Source organism: Typha angustifolia, chromosome 15, assembly GCF_048772165.1.
Source record: "Typha angustifolia cultivar Huaian chromosome 15, ASM4877216v1, whole genome shotgun sequence".
In the NCBI taxonomy this organism is placed as follows: Eukaryota; Viridiplantae; Streptophyta; class Magnoliopsida; order Poales; family Typhaceae; genus Typha; species Typha angustifolia.
The window spans coordinates 20528585-20542320 of record NC_133253.1 but is presented as its reverse complement, the minus strand read 5'-3'; the positions used below and the strand labels follow the sequence as shown (position 1 = coordinate 20542320).

At 42.0% G+C, this 13736-nt stretch overlaps 5 protein-coding genes across 5 annotated transcripts; 1 reads left to right on the top strand and 4 right to left on the bottom strand.

Moving 5' to 3' along the window:
• Window positions 1-619: 619 nt before the first annotated feature.
• Window positions 620-1634, bottom strand: LOC140777157 (17.6 kDa class I heat shock protein-like). Its single transcript, XM_073121083.1, has 2 exons — window positions 1161-1634; window positions 620-1055 (listed from the first exon to the last, which is right to left on the bottom strand). The coding sequence occupies exons 1-2, from the start codon at window positions 1360-1362 to the stop codon at window positions 787-789; spliced, it is 471 nt and encodes a 156-aa protein (XP_072977184.1). The 5' UTR covers window positions 1363-1634; the 3' UTR covers window positions 620-786.
• A 120-nt stretch (window positions 1635-1754) lies between these two features.
• Window positions 1755-4844, bottom strand: LOC140777155 (laccase-14-like). Its single transcript, XM_073121082.1, has 7 exons — window positions 4667-4844; window positions 4092-4374; window positions 3774-3925; window positions 3411-3655; window positions 3203-3331; window positions 2113-3108; window positions 1755-1988 (listed from the first exon to the last, which is right to left on the bottom strand). Exons 2-7 carry the CDS (start codon window positions 4248-4250, stop codon window positions 1855-1857), a joined length of 1815 nt encoding a protein of 604 aa, XP_072977183.1. The 5' UTR covers window positions 4251-4374; window positions 4667-4844; the 3' UTR covers window positions 1755-1854.
• A 789-nt stretch (window positions 4845-5633) lies between these two features.
• On the top strand, window positions 5634-9294 carry LOC140778050 (uncharacterized). The gene is made up of 10 exons (XM_073122575.1): window positions 5634-5840; window positions 6337-6432; window positions 6600-6674; window positions 6995-7063; window positions 7420-7496; window positions 7821-7909; window positions 7984-8113; window positions 8557-8647; window positions 8786-8851; window positions 8934-9294. The coding sequence occupies exons 1-10, from the start codon at window positions 5679-5681 to the stop codon at window positions 9051-9053; spliced, it is 975 nt and encodes a 324-aa protein (XP_072978676.1). The 5' UTR covers window positions 5634-5678; the 3' UTR covers window positions 9054-9294.
• A 539-nt stretch (window positions 9295-9833) lies between these two features.
• Window positions 9834-10858, bottom strand: LOC140779734 (stress enhanced protein 2, chloroplastic). The gene is made up of 2 exons (XM_073124973.1): window positions 10417-10858; window positions 9834-10322 (listed from the first exon to the last, which is right to left on the bottom strand). Exons 1-2 carry the CDS (start codon window positions 10717-10719, stop codon window positions 10053-10055), a joined length of 573 nt encoding a protein of 190 aa, XP_072981074.1. The 5' UTR covers window positions 10720-10858; the 3' UTR covers window positions 9834-10052.
• An 801-nt stretch (window positions 10859-11659) lies between these two features.
• LOC140779733 (protein MIZU-KUSSEI 1-like) lies at window positions 11660-13736 on the bottom strand. The gene is made up of 2 exons (XM_073124972.1): window positions 13018-13736; window positions 11660-12229 (listed from the first exon to the last, which is right to left on the bottom strand). Exons 1-2 carry the CDS (start codon window positions 13568-13570, stop codon window positions 11877-11879), a joined length of 906 nt encoding a protein of 301 aa, XP_072981073.1. The 5' UTR covers window positions 13571-13736; the 3' UTR covers window positions 11660-11876.

Sequence of the window (13736 nt, the reverse complement as noted above, 5' to 3'; positions counted from 1 at the left end):
GCCGAGATACTACTACTCACTGGAGTGAACCGGCGGCCACCTTCATTTGAGAATTAAGCTCCTGATCTTAAGCTTGAAAGCAAATCGCATCGAGTAAAAAATATTAAACCAGTGAAAACTCGCAATCTGCTATGCTATATATAAAGCACGTTTTATAATATTAATGACAATTATCGGATCGCATCAACGAAGTAATTGTTCAGCCAAAAGTATATGCTTCGCATTGATCACGCTAAAAATACCAGACCACTACTCTTAAAATTGTTATGTGGTCGAGCTTACTGAAAGCTACCTCGTTGGTTCTTGTCCACTCGGGTAGGGGAGTAGCTACTAGTGCAAATTGCAAGGAAAACGAGACTTTGAAAACCACGTAAATTTCGACTTTACATACGGTGTCAGCTATCCTTGCACGTTGGTCGATCGCGTACAGACAAAGAAACGGAGGAAATTAAGCGTCCCAAGAAAAATTAGGGGTCAACCTTCTTAGAATTAGTTGTGACGAGACGATGCAAGTCAAATGGATGTGCTTTGTGTGTAATAGTAATTGCAGCGTAGCACGCACACAAAAATATTGCAGCGTAACACAATATAAGCATGCAGTAATACCAAGAACCAAAACCTTAAGTAATATTTACACATTCATACAAACGATATGATAGATAAGGACACACTCAAAAGTTAAGCCACTGCACCATTTCACTTACAACCCACCCGCGTATCGTAGCTCCATATAGACATATAACTACGATAACATTATTCTCACACGTAGATATATATAACCTTCATTTAAGCTATATCGATGGCTCTAACGTTACGTGATGGCTGGGCCTCCTCCTTCGGTATGACGACGTTAAGCACACCGTTTTCCATGGTACACTTGATTTCGTCCATCTTCGCGTTATCCGGCAACCTGAACCGCCGCGTGAATTTACCTCTGCGCCTCTCCATGCGGTGCCACGTGTCCCATTTCTCCTCCTCCTCCTTGGTCCTCTCCCCGCTAATCCGGAGCACGTTCCCGTCCTCCACCTCCACCTTCACCTCCTCCTTCTTTAACCCTGCAAGCACACCTCAACCGCGGGGAGAGTAAGATACAAGTCAACCTTGATAGAATATTACTTTTAGTATGTGTGTGTGAGTGTGTGTGAGAGAGAGAGAGGAACCGGGAAGGTCAGCAGTGACGATGTGTGCTTTCTCGGTCTCGCACCAGTCCACGTTGGTGCGGGCGATCGCGGTGGTATCGTCACTGCCGGTGCTTCTACCGGTGTTCCACACTCCGCTGGTGCCGCTGAAAGGGTCCCACAAATCCGCGGTGAAGGGGTCGAAAACACCCCGCCCTCCGATCCAAGGTATGAGAGAAGACATGGTGATCAACAATGAACGGCTCTAAATGAAGCACGAGGCTATTTATATACCTTGTGGTATACAGGAGCTTGACAAGTGTACATTCTACGCTTGGCATGACTGGGGGATTGGATGCCACGTCCATGGTGAAGCTTGACACGTAGGTAGATACGTGCCACGCTATTCGCGTAAAAGAATCGGATCAACGGTGGAGTTATCCGTGAGTTGTTCGGTTACTAGGCTTGGCCTTTCTCATGAAGTTTAATCTTCAACGCCAGTTATTATGGACATTAACTTCTGATGGTCTTGAGCTTGAATTAGCTCACTTGTGATCAATATTAACGTAGTAGCCATTTAACAGTTGCTCTGCAGAGATCGTCTTCATAGTTATACAAAAGGATAAGATCAGAGTGTAGATATAGGAGATGTTATTACTTATTTGCTTATAAGAAATTATTCCAATTCACCACCAAAGGTTACTCTAACTTAAACAGATTAATCATTTGATATGTTTCAGCAACCCGGCATATTTGCAGGTGGACGACCAAGGCCTAAACTATGTCTATGTACCGTACTTTTCACTATAAGCGCCATGCTCATGCCCGCCATTTGATGATGCTGAAAGTGACAGTGCAACATCCAAACACCTGCCAAATTTGCACAGAAGAGAGTTGGAAACATGAACCATCAACTATGAACATTCTAAGTAGTTGCCACAAAGGTGCGTGCATGCATGCAAAAATTAAGTTTCAAGAATTTAGCAAAGCTTACCAGGATTGTCAGCAATGAATCTGATTGTAGCCCATCCATTCTTTGGAACTGCTAAGGTCGACATCTCCGGCGGATTGACGAGGTTGTACCGAAGAGGGTCCTTCTCAGGGTCGAAATTGCCGAAACCCCATCCAACAACGTAGAAGCTGTGTCCATGAAGATGCATCGGATGGCTTTCACCAGATACTAAACTAGTTCCTTGGAAAATAATCTCCACAGCTGAATCAACCTCCAACACCTTCACCTTAGTTGCCGACTGTGGTGCCGATTGCATATCGTCCATGCTATGGCCTGTGTAGTTAAACTTGATCATTGGTTCTCCAGGGAAATCATCATCATAAACACCTTGTAGCTCATAGAAGTATGCTTGCAGTATGTCGACGCTGGGCTCTACAAAGCTTATATTGTTGATGCTGGCCAAATTTCTCATGCCCATCATTCCATCACATGTCATATGGCCACCACAATCACCCAAATTCTGCGAGAGAACGAAGAAGAGATGCTCGTCGACCTTCTTCGGAACCTTAATTTGGTGTATATTGGCTGCAGGACCTGCCAAGTGACTGGTGAAGTTGTTAGCTGCATGTGAATCATTATAAGCAGGGAGGGAGGGAAATATAGGAGACGATGGCAATTTGCAACTAGAGTCACTGTATTGGAAGTATGCTGTGGTTATTGTTTTCTCAGGCATTGGTCCCATTGACCCCATAGAATCCATTTGTTTCATACCTCCCATGGATCCCATTCCATTATCATAAGCACTGGCTGCCATGACATATTGGCCAGGAGGCTGGTTGGCTTCCAATAAGACATCCATAGTCTGGCCAGGGGAGATCATGATATGGTCAGTGGGCAGAGGTTTCGTGTAGCTTCCATCGATCCCAACAAGCGTCATTCGATGTCGAGCAATGGCAAAGAAGAGCTGCTCATCCATAGCTGCATTGATGATCCTGAGGAGATATCTTTTCCCTTGTTCCACCACCATCTTAAAAGTTTCTATTGAGTACCAACAGCAAAGGGATAATAAATATCTTGCAATATGGATCCCATATGAAGATGTATTGACTTCCTCTATCTAATCGATCCATACCTGATTTTGAGCAAGGATATAGATAACCAGGCTTCCCATTTATAGTATAAGCATCAGAATGCTGTGGATCTCCTCCCATTTTACCTGCACGTCCGTATATCTCCAACACATCCTTGTTCCACCACTCCCCTGCACAAGAGAGGACTCAGAGTTTATCTAACAACTGCATTAAGGAACAGAAATATAGAGGTTTGGGAAAGGAGTATACCAAGAACAATTGGCATTTGGTGATCTGGTTTCGCGAATGGAAACGTGAGATGTCGACGAGGATACACGACGATAGTTCCATGAACAGTCGCCCGTGCCGCCTGATCATGCGCGTGCCACCATAGAGTTCCTTCTTCGCTCGAGAACTTAACCTCGTAGGTGAAGTCCCGGCCAGGTTGAATCGGGCACTGTGTGATATAGGCTGCACCGTCTGACCATGGATTCCCATACTGCTTCACTCCATGCCTGATATTTTTAAGGAAAGAGCTAATTAGGTGTAGATTTTAATTCTTTAAGCATTGAAAGGACACTGAGGAAACGAAAAATAGAGCGAGAGATAGGAAGAGAGGATAAAGATGAAGACCAATGGATGGTGATGTTGTGCTTAGCCTTGTTGTAGACTCTCACAACTAAAGTGTCTCCACGGTGGGCACTCAGAGTAGGCCCAGGGAATTTTCCGTTTACAGTGAGGATGTCCTTCGTCTTACAGAGACGAGTGAAAGAAGTTGATCCAACCTGCAAGGAGTTCAGAGTTAAAAAGATCTTGTGAGTGAAAACAGAGTAAAGAAAAAAAAACGTATTCTTAGGGATCAAAATCAATACACTCCTAGTCCTGGACAAAAGTAACAAACGGATTCAAGTGATTAGCAATAAGAAATAGAGAAGAAAACAGGTAACTTACAACGAAATCGTGGTGGTATGTCTTCCCGGTGTCTGAAATAGAAATAAATCCGGCAGGTAGGAAGACAACCATCACAAGCACCACGGACAACATTGACTGCAACATAGTAGCTTTCTTCACTCTCAAATACCAAATCCTTTCTAAATATAAGAGAAGCATGAGATGTTAATATATCGGCTCATTTGCTCCCTTTGCTAGCAATCACAGAGATAGAGATATCTGAGTGCCTTGGTGAAGAGAGAGAGACACACACACATCAAAGGGATGCTGGAGTCCAATCCCACTGGAAATTTAGGAACGAGTAAGACCCTCGTGTTAGCAACTAATTCAGTTACAAGATTCTCTAGTTTAGCACCAAAAACAAACAAACAAATTACGACTAATTAAAGTACGACTCTTGGCCGGCGTAGCCTAACGATCTGGGAATTGGATGAAAACATGAGATTTTTCTTAGAGGCAAAAAAATAAAACTAAAATGAAGAAGAAGAAGAAGAAGAAGAAGAAAAATGACAGAGCAAGAAAGAAACAAATAAGAGCGATGGGGACTATCACAAAGAAGAGGCCTTTCGTGTTACCGGGGTTACATAAGCCCACAGGAAAACATGAAAAAGGAGCGCAGTAGTGGTAGTGCCGGATTCCAGGTAAGGCCTTTATTTCTTTACCGATAAAGTAATGCTCTTAGTGGATAAAAGGGCCTTATGCGGTATGCGTTTCAATATGTAACTGTTGTTTCCTCTCAAAAAAGAGACCAAAGCTTGCATATGTTATCTTCGATGGAGAGGATAGGAGAAGAGAATAGATCACGAGGAGCTGGTGAAGGGAGATGCCCATGGTAAGCGCTTTTATCATGGGAGCTGCATATGAACTGACCCTCTTCATTGAAACATTAAGGTGACGTTAGAACGTAGTATAAGTACTAAATTAGTTTAGTTACACTTATTTTTTAAATTAAAAATAAGCTAACTTACATCAATTTAGGTAAATATAGTGCTGGGACACAAATTAGTATAATGGTAAAACAATAATAAATTTAAGATATACTTTGGTAAATAATTAAAATATATTTTATTTAGTAGATGGATGAAGAGAGAAAAGTGAAGAGAGAGAATGATTGAAATAAGAATTAATTAAAGTGATACATTTTTAAATAGTAAAATAATAATTGAATTTGTTGATAAAGATAAAATTAAGCGAATAGTGGGAGACGAGACCCACGAGCAACACTTAACCAACAACTGACATCTTGAATCCCTCTTAGCGTTACCACTACCATTTTGTTGGTTATTTACATATCTATTTTCTTTTCTTCGTTGTTATTGAGAGGTCAATCAAGATACTGGAGGTGGTTTAGTGCTTGTTTTTGTAGTAATACAATTAACTTTTCTTTTAAAGAGAGAGAATAGATCCAAGAAAGGATTGGGTTGGGCTCAGTGGGCTGTTTATTACGGGTTTGACCAAGTTGTGCGAGTAACGGATTCGGATGCGGGCTTGGACCCAACGACGCCATGGGGTTCTATAAAAGGATATTCCTCGCGCCAAACGTTATCTCTTCTCTCACTTCCAACGGTGGGAGAGTTTCGAAGAGAGATGGTGATCGCCCTCGCAATCCCTTCCCCTTTCATAAGCCCTAGATTTCCTTTCCTCGATGGCCAGCCGAGGATCTCAGAGACACATAGGAAATGGCGGATTAGATCTTCTTCCGCTGCTCCAGGGATTGATCTGAAGGACCTTGAAGCTGCGATTGAGAAGGTTATTTTCTAATTTTTTAAATTGTTGCTGGATCTTGCACTTGTGCACTGTCTTATTGGCTTGTAATTTGTGTAAACACATAAGATATTTCTTTAAGTTTTGAGTTCAGACCCATGCCCTGCGAATTGGGGAGGAAAATATTTGTCCTGGCTGGAGACCAGAGTGTTGCCATGGTTTTTTTTCCTGATCCTACTTAAAATTAGAGTACTAGTGCTCCGATCGCTTGGCTCTTAAGAAAGGGCTCTGTCTGGATCCTTGTTCTCTAGTGGAGATTTCACATGTCAGTTATTCGGTCATTTCAATCGTAATATCATGTGGACTGTCTAATTGTCTCTTATAATGCAAGAGAAAGTGTGGTAATTGTTGTTGAACTTTAAGGCATTTAAGAAAAATTAACTGCATGCACCATTTCAGTGTTGCATCAATGTGAATAATCAATTTATATTTGGAAACTAATGTGATTCTCTGACAATGACTTCTTTCTTTGTTAATGCAGAAAAACAGTGATGCTGTTAAAGAGGCACTTGATCAGTTGGCTGCACTTGGTTGGGCCAAGCAATGGAGTTCTCAACCTTATGTGTCACGGCGTACGGTCAGTACACCATTACAAAATTACTAAGCAAGTGCTGCTTTAACACTAGACACATTAACAAACATATGCATCCATGTACATTAATCACAAATATGTACTCACTGCTTGATACATGTGTCCATATGGATGCTGTAACTATTATCAGACAGTCATGAAATTGAATACAGACATCTCTGCGGGAGCTGACAACTCTTGGAATAAAAAATGCGGAGAATCTGGCAATTCCAAGCGTTAGAAATGATGTAAGTCTTCTGATGTGACTAACTCCTTACTAGCTGCTGTTTCCTTTCCTGCAGTTCTGCACTCTCAATTTCAAGTTTTGTCACGAAGGCCAATATGGAACTTCCATTTAGTGCCACAAGACATGATTTCATTTTAATTGGATTCATATATTCTTTTAATTGAATGTATGGATCGCTGATAAAGCATTTTGACTACGTGCATCCAGATCATTAGTTTTAAAAGTAGAACTTTGATGATTCCTTCACATGAGTTACTTGCTCCATTAATCTTTCTGTATATTGTTGTTGTTTAACCTTTTTGGTTGTTTATTCGGTTGCAGGCAGCTTTTTTATTTACAGTAGTAGGGACCACAGGCTTTCTGGGTGTCATTGCTGGCCAGCTTCCTGGGGTACTTGTTAATGCCTTTTTATGATTAAGAACTTGTACTTTAATTCTGCCCCATTTGTTGTAGAAGTATTATCGCCAATTGATTATCATACTTACCTTCAGATTAAGTTTTGTGCGACATATGACATATTAGATGCATTCATTCACAATGTGTTCCAAATTATTTTTTGGCTTTTAATACATCTGACCGTGCAGGAAGGTTGCCTTCCATTATTAATTGTTATGACTTATGGCCTCGTGTGCACTTACTCTGTAGCATTGATTTTACGAAAGGAATCTAGATACCTTGTTATATCAATTTTAAAGTTTATCTTATAGTGAGTCTAGAACTTCTTATATTGATGTCATGATTTGCAGGATTGGGGTTTCTTTGTGCCTTACTTAATTGGAAGTATTTCATTGATAGTCTTGGCTGTGGGAAGCATTTCTCCAGGGTATGATTTCATCTGTGTTAATCTTGAAGTTAGATCCTTGAGCCTTTCTGATATTGGTAGACGAATTATTAAAAGATTTTGTTTAGTCCTGATAGGTGGTATTCTTTGGATTTAATATTTCAAAAAGAAACTAAGGCCAATGTATCATAAATCAAAACATGCAACCTATATTCATGAATTTGTAGAAGGTAGACCTGCTTCTCTGTGACAGAGTTTCAGCTTAACCCCTTCATAGGTGATTGGTTAATCGCCTACTATCTGATGAGATCAAATCAGATTTATAGAAATGCCGAAGTCTGGTACTTACCTTCTATATTGTTGCAGTCTTCTTCAGGCCGCAATAGGTGGATTTTCTTCATTTTTTCCAGATTACCAAGACAGAATTGCTAGACATGAAGCTGCACACTTTTTAGGTACCCCTTTGAGCTCTACACAGTTACCTGGATGTGGATGTCAGCATACTGATAAAGTTTATGTTGTAAATTAGTTGCTTACTTAGTTGGCCTACCAATATTGGGGTATTCTCTGGACATCGGAAAAGAGCATGTCAACTTGGTTGATGAGAGGTTGCAAAAGTTGATATACAGTGGGCAGCTTGATGATAAGGAATTGGACAGGTACACGTAGATGTTAAACAAAAACTATCTAATATAAGTAGGTGAACATTGTCTTCAAATAATCTTGATTCATGTTGTGTAGTATTCCTATGCTCCTTGATTAACCTCGTAAGCATGACTGCTGTCACATTATCCTGCCTAAGTTCCATCAGTGTGCGTGTATGTTGCCAAGGACTTGATTGTTTGATTTGTTATAGCTAGATTAATTATCTCTAGTACCAAAATAATGGTCATTTGAATTTTCCATTAGTGTTGTCATTTCAACATCATTAATTCCATATTGCCATATCCTCTGAAAGATCATAATCCTGATCAGTTCTTCACATAAAATCAATCTTTCGTTTCATTGTTGAGTGCACTCCTTATGAGGTATGTTGGTAGAAGGTGATCTCAGCGTGATTATACAATTCAGACCCATGTTATCTTATTTTAACTGTCACCAGGTTGGCTGTTGTAACAATGGCTGGGCTAGCTGCTGAAGGTCTGAAATATGACAAGGTTGTTGGCCAATCAGCAGATCTTTTCACGCTGCAGGTACTTATAAAACTTCTTATCTCCATCTTGCTTACATTGCTGCTGGTTTCTATAATTCAACTATGTCCCACTGCCCCTCCATTAGATTAGGTTGAGGTTTTGAACACTGCTGAGAATTCCCTATTTCTTTCATTATAGAGATTTATAAACAGGAGCAAGCCACAGATCAGGAAAGAGCAGCAACAGAACCTTACTAGATGGGCTGTAAGTTCCATCAAGTTATATATATACCAGTATCTGCAGGATATATTGTATATTAATTCTCAGGAGAGCTTTCAAAATGCAGGTGTTGTTTGCTGCATCACTTCTAAAGAACAATGCGGTAGCCCATGAAGCTCTCATGTCTGTAATGGCGAAAAACGCTAGTGTTCTGGAGTGCATTAAAGCAATAGAGAATGCTGCTTAATGTTGCCCGTTCAGTCTCCAACAAAGATGAATGAGCTCCTTCAAGATTGTTGCACCTTTGTCACAGTATGCTTAATGTAGACTTCTATTCTTTCATGAGATAAAGAAAGATTCCTCTTAAAGCCCTATTGTTTATCTCTTCTGGAGAAAGGAACTGTTCTGTTTTCCTTCTCACGAGATGTATGTAATTTTACCTTTCTATTAAAGCACTTGGTAATCAAGCCAAACATTGAAAGACGGAACTCTTGGCAAGATATTTTTTAAAACAGACCGTATCTTTTCTATCATCGTAGTAAGTAGTATGATCTTATTTTGCTCAATACTTCTCTTCGTTTTATCTCCAAACTACTGCAAACTTTTTGCCGTCTAATTTATTATTTTATACTCTTCAGATGTTAGGTGCAGTTAAACTTTTTGTTTATTTGTTTGTCCTAAGAACAATGATGGATGTCATAATTCAAAAGGGAAGATGAGAATGTAATGTAGAGATCATGCATTTGTATAGAGGCCACTAATCCTGCAAATTCTTGTGGGTGCCCAAAGAAGTTAAACCAGCTAAAACTGACAGAAAATTGCCAGTTTATCCCTGCAACTCTACTTCTTTCCATTGCAAGAGCTGACGGCTTGGAGCAGATCATGTTGCAATATCAATACAAGGAAATTCTACTAAAGCCCTCGATTATAGACCTTAAATAGTATCATTCATCTGAAATGATTTGGCAATATAAAAACATTCTCTACAGTATAAAATCTTCTATATTTAACGGACAGCCCAGTAGACTAGCTAGCTATCAACCCGGCTAGTAGTAAAATCTCCAATATTTACAGGGCCTTTTCCGACCCAAGTATTAGTATATCATTCTATATATTCTAAGGTTTTTTATAGCACATAATACCACTACCAAACCTTCTTCATCTCTCTCTCTCTCTCTCTCTCTCTCTCTCTCTCTCTCTCTACGTATATAATACTATCCATCCAAACTCTAGCAACAGTCATCCGCTATATCTCATCGGACCAATCACTGAGATCGTTCTCGTAGAACAAGGCCTCGACGAGGTTGTCGATGAGGGAGTCGACGAAGGTGTTGCATCCCAAGTTAAAGATCTGGCCAATCCTATGGCGAGCTCTGGAGAACCATGCGAACGTGGCAGCGCACGCGACGACGGCCACGCAGACCCCGACTGCCTCCGTGATCTGTTGGAGTTCCAGCTTCTTGAAGAGGGAGTCGCCGGTCACCACCTCGATCGACACCGCAGCCGCAAACGCGATCTTGGAGAGAGCAAGGGCAATGATAAAAAACGAATTAGATCCATCTATGTTATATCCAGCGAGGAAAAATAGAATGAGGCTGGATTGCGCTCACCATCGCGAAGCGTCCCGAGACGATTTCGAAGTCCTGGCTCTTCCGCGAGCTCTCGATGTAATCGGCTAGGGAGGCGAAGAACGGGGAGGTATCGTCGGCGTCCCTCGGAGTCCTCACCACCAGGTCGCGCGCGCCGGATCCGTACGACCTCAGGGTGCACAGCCGCGGCTGGAGCACGATCTTCCCGCCCTCCGACGAGGGGTCCGCGGACCTCAGCCGCGGAATCGGAGCCGCCGATCCAGGTCTCTGCGGCGCCAGCTCGCAAAAGATCGCCCGAGCGGAGGCGGCGGCGGCGGCGGCCATCGGCAACGGCGGCGTAGGAATCGCCGAGTAAAAAGAGGAGGAGAGAGGTATTGGAAGAGGAAGAGGAAGACGAATAGAAAAAGGTTCTTGTAATCTCCTCCTAAAGAAAGTTTGGTTTAATCAACATTGATGGGCGAGTTGTTTCGACGAGATTCAGTCACTCCAGGTGCGCTTTACCGCTACCTCATACTTCTAAGTTGGTCAGAAAGACTATTGCTCATTTGTTTTGTTTTTTAGCTGACCCGGTCGAACCTATTATGATAAAACTATATTGCATATAAAATTTAATCGATATAAACATTCAAATTGGGCGGTGACGGGATCCGGATAGTTTGGGCTGTCCTCTTCTGCGGTGTTCTAGGAATCCACGTTACGTTGGAGTGAGGCCATTCGAGGGGATAAACATGGGTAATTTGGTGAATGGGTTCCTCTCGTCGTGGCTCGTCTCCGCACGCAACAGTTCCTTTCACCTCTCAAGGCCATCACCTGCCCTTCGATCTTGATCTGACGGTGAAATTAATTGGCGAAAGTTATCCAATTATTCGGCTGCTTCCAGGCTTCCAGGAACTTTTTGAGGACGTCAACCGACCGCGTATCCCCGTGAATTAGGGCCAAGTCCTTATTATGGCAGTGGATTTGCTTGGGGTGAAGGTCTCCATCCTTATTCAACCTAATCTCTTCGCATTTGGACGGCTTGGATCCAAATCGTTTGAATTCAGTGCTTAAATGTCAATGGTCTGGTCGTGTCCTACCATCTTGCGACAGGAGGGATGGAATTTTTAAGTACACTATGTGAGCATGGTCTTAGTTCCTTAGAATGATTAGCTTAAGAGTAAGAAGCTTTAGATTTTTCTTTTCTTTTTGTTTTTGTATGGGCTTCTGATATCAGCACCTTATTTGTTATCTCACTGACATTACTGATGACAATGAGTTATTCCGAAGTAGAATCATTTTCAAAACACAGTATTAGAAAAGGATTAAGACATGCGATAACATCAATACTGCTTCACAAACAATATTCCCATGAGCTCCTACATTCTATGCAACTATCGTCCGGCCATCACAACATTTAACTTACTCGAACCATCACCGTCCGTTCGATCGACACCAATCAAACAGCTATAATAAAACAGTGTGGGATGAATTAATTCCACACCTTAGATCCTGACAAAAAAGATGGTAAGTTCCGGACCGTTTCCCCCTTCGGGACTCATCATGTATAGCGTCTCGGAGTCCTTGGAGCCCACGACATGCTCGAAGAAAGCTCTCACGTAAGCCATCTCCGCGTCCGGGCCCTCCGTCTCCGACTTACCGGGCATCACCCCGGCCCCCATGGACACCGGCTTAAGCGTCTCCATCACCGCCAAGTCCTCCTCCGTCGCCTCCCTCCTCACCCCGTAACCATTCTTCTTCCCGTTGCAGAACATCGTCCAAAGCGGCTCCTCCAGGAGTTTGCCTTGGTCTCTCACGCCGTGCTGCTTCTCGCACTCGAGTGCAACACGGACCATACCTGCATAAGCTCTGAAAGGATTAAAATCACCATTTCTTTTTAACAATTTAAGTTTTTTTTTTAAAAAAAAAACTACATAGTGAATTAACATGATATCAAATACGAAGTATAAATATAAATGCGGCGGGCGATTGCAGTTTATAAGCTCCTCTCGTTTTTTCACACTTAAATAGTGTATATCTAATTGGATTTAGTTGATTTTACTGTTTTGTTGTAATCCAGGGACGGTAGTATCATCATTATCTATTTTCATACATTTCAAATTAAAAGTTCCATAAAACTATAATAAAAGATGTTAACTGAGTATACCTTATGTAAGTTGACAGAAATATGACAGATTTTTTTTATTATTTGTAGTGGATAGATGAAGTATACCCAAATAATATTATTATATATTTTCTTGGCCTAATGTTTTTCGAAAAATGTGTCCTAATTTTAATCCAAGCCTTTATATATGTAATACCATTTACGACTATAATAATTTTATATTACTAGCCAACCTCAAACGAGTTTAAAACACAATCACATCACCTGACATGATAGAGCTTAATCCTATTTTGAGAAGATCATGTTACTAAGGATATTGAGTTACACAACGTGATTAAGGGCACTCTAAACATGATTAGAGCGGAAAAAGTGTCACAAAGTACGGAATAATATCTAGTAGGAGTTTGAAGAAAATTTCCTATTTTAAAATGGTAGCTATTAGTTAAGATAATATATAACCATAAAATTTCTATTGGGAGAATTTTAGGAGACTTAATAAAAATAAAGTATGTCATCACAACCTGTACCCAATTCTCTCAGCAGCGCGTGGGTCTGCAATGCGAGCTCGACGACGAGGGAGGGGAGGCAGCGAGGAGTTTGCTGGAGCGAGAGGCTGACGCGGCCCTTGCGGTATCCGAAGAGTGTGCCGGTCACGCGGGTAGTGGAGGAGGAGGAGGCGCGGTGAAAGGTGGAAGAGTTGGAGGCGAAGGGGTGGTGGTGGAAGTCGGAGGAGGAGGGGTGGTTGAAGGAGGAGGACGGCGGCTTGCAAGCGGAAGGTAGGCGCGAGCATTTGGGCGTGAACACGGGGAAAGTGCGGCAAAGCGAGCGGAAGAGGCGGAGAGGGCGAGAGAAGGGAGGGGGGCCGTGGCGGCGAGGGGGTTCGATGAGGGAGAATGTCGCGGTGGCGGTGGGTGGTGTTGAGGTTGGGTTTTGGAGCATTGGTTGGTCTGGTTGGTCGGGTTGGTCGGAGGAGTCACCGTTGTTGGTGTCAGCCATTGTCGTTGGGGTTGTATTGAGCTCAATGGGTTCATCTTTCTCGTTAGGAGAAGGGAATGGGTGGATGGGGTTCCCCATTGTTGATTGATTGAAGCGGAGGCGGAAGACGGTGGAAGGATAGAGATAGTTTTCTCTCTCTCGTTCTCGATCTTCTTATGCGATGCTGTTTCCTTTGTTTTTTGATGGTTAGTTTGTTGGTTTTGCTTCTCATTTGACGGTTAGTTTCTGGTCGTTGGTCCAGGAA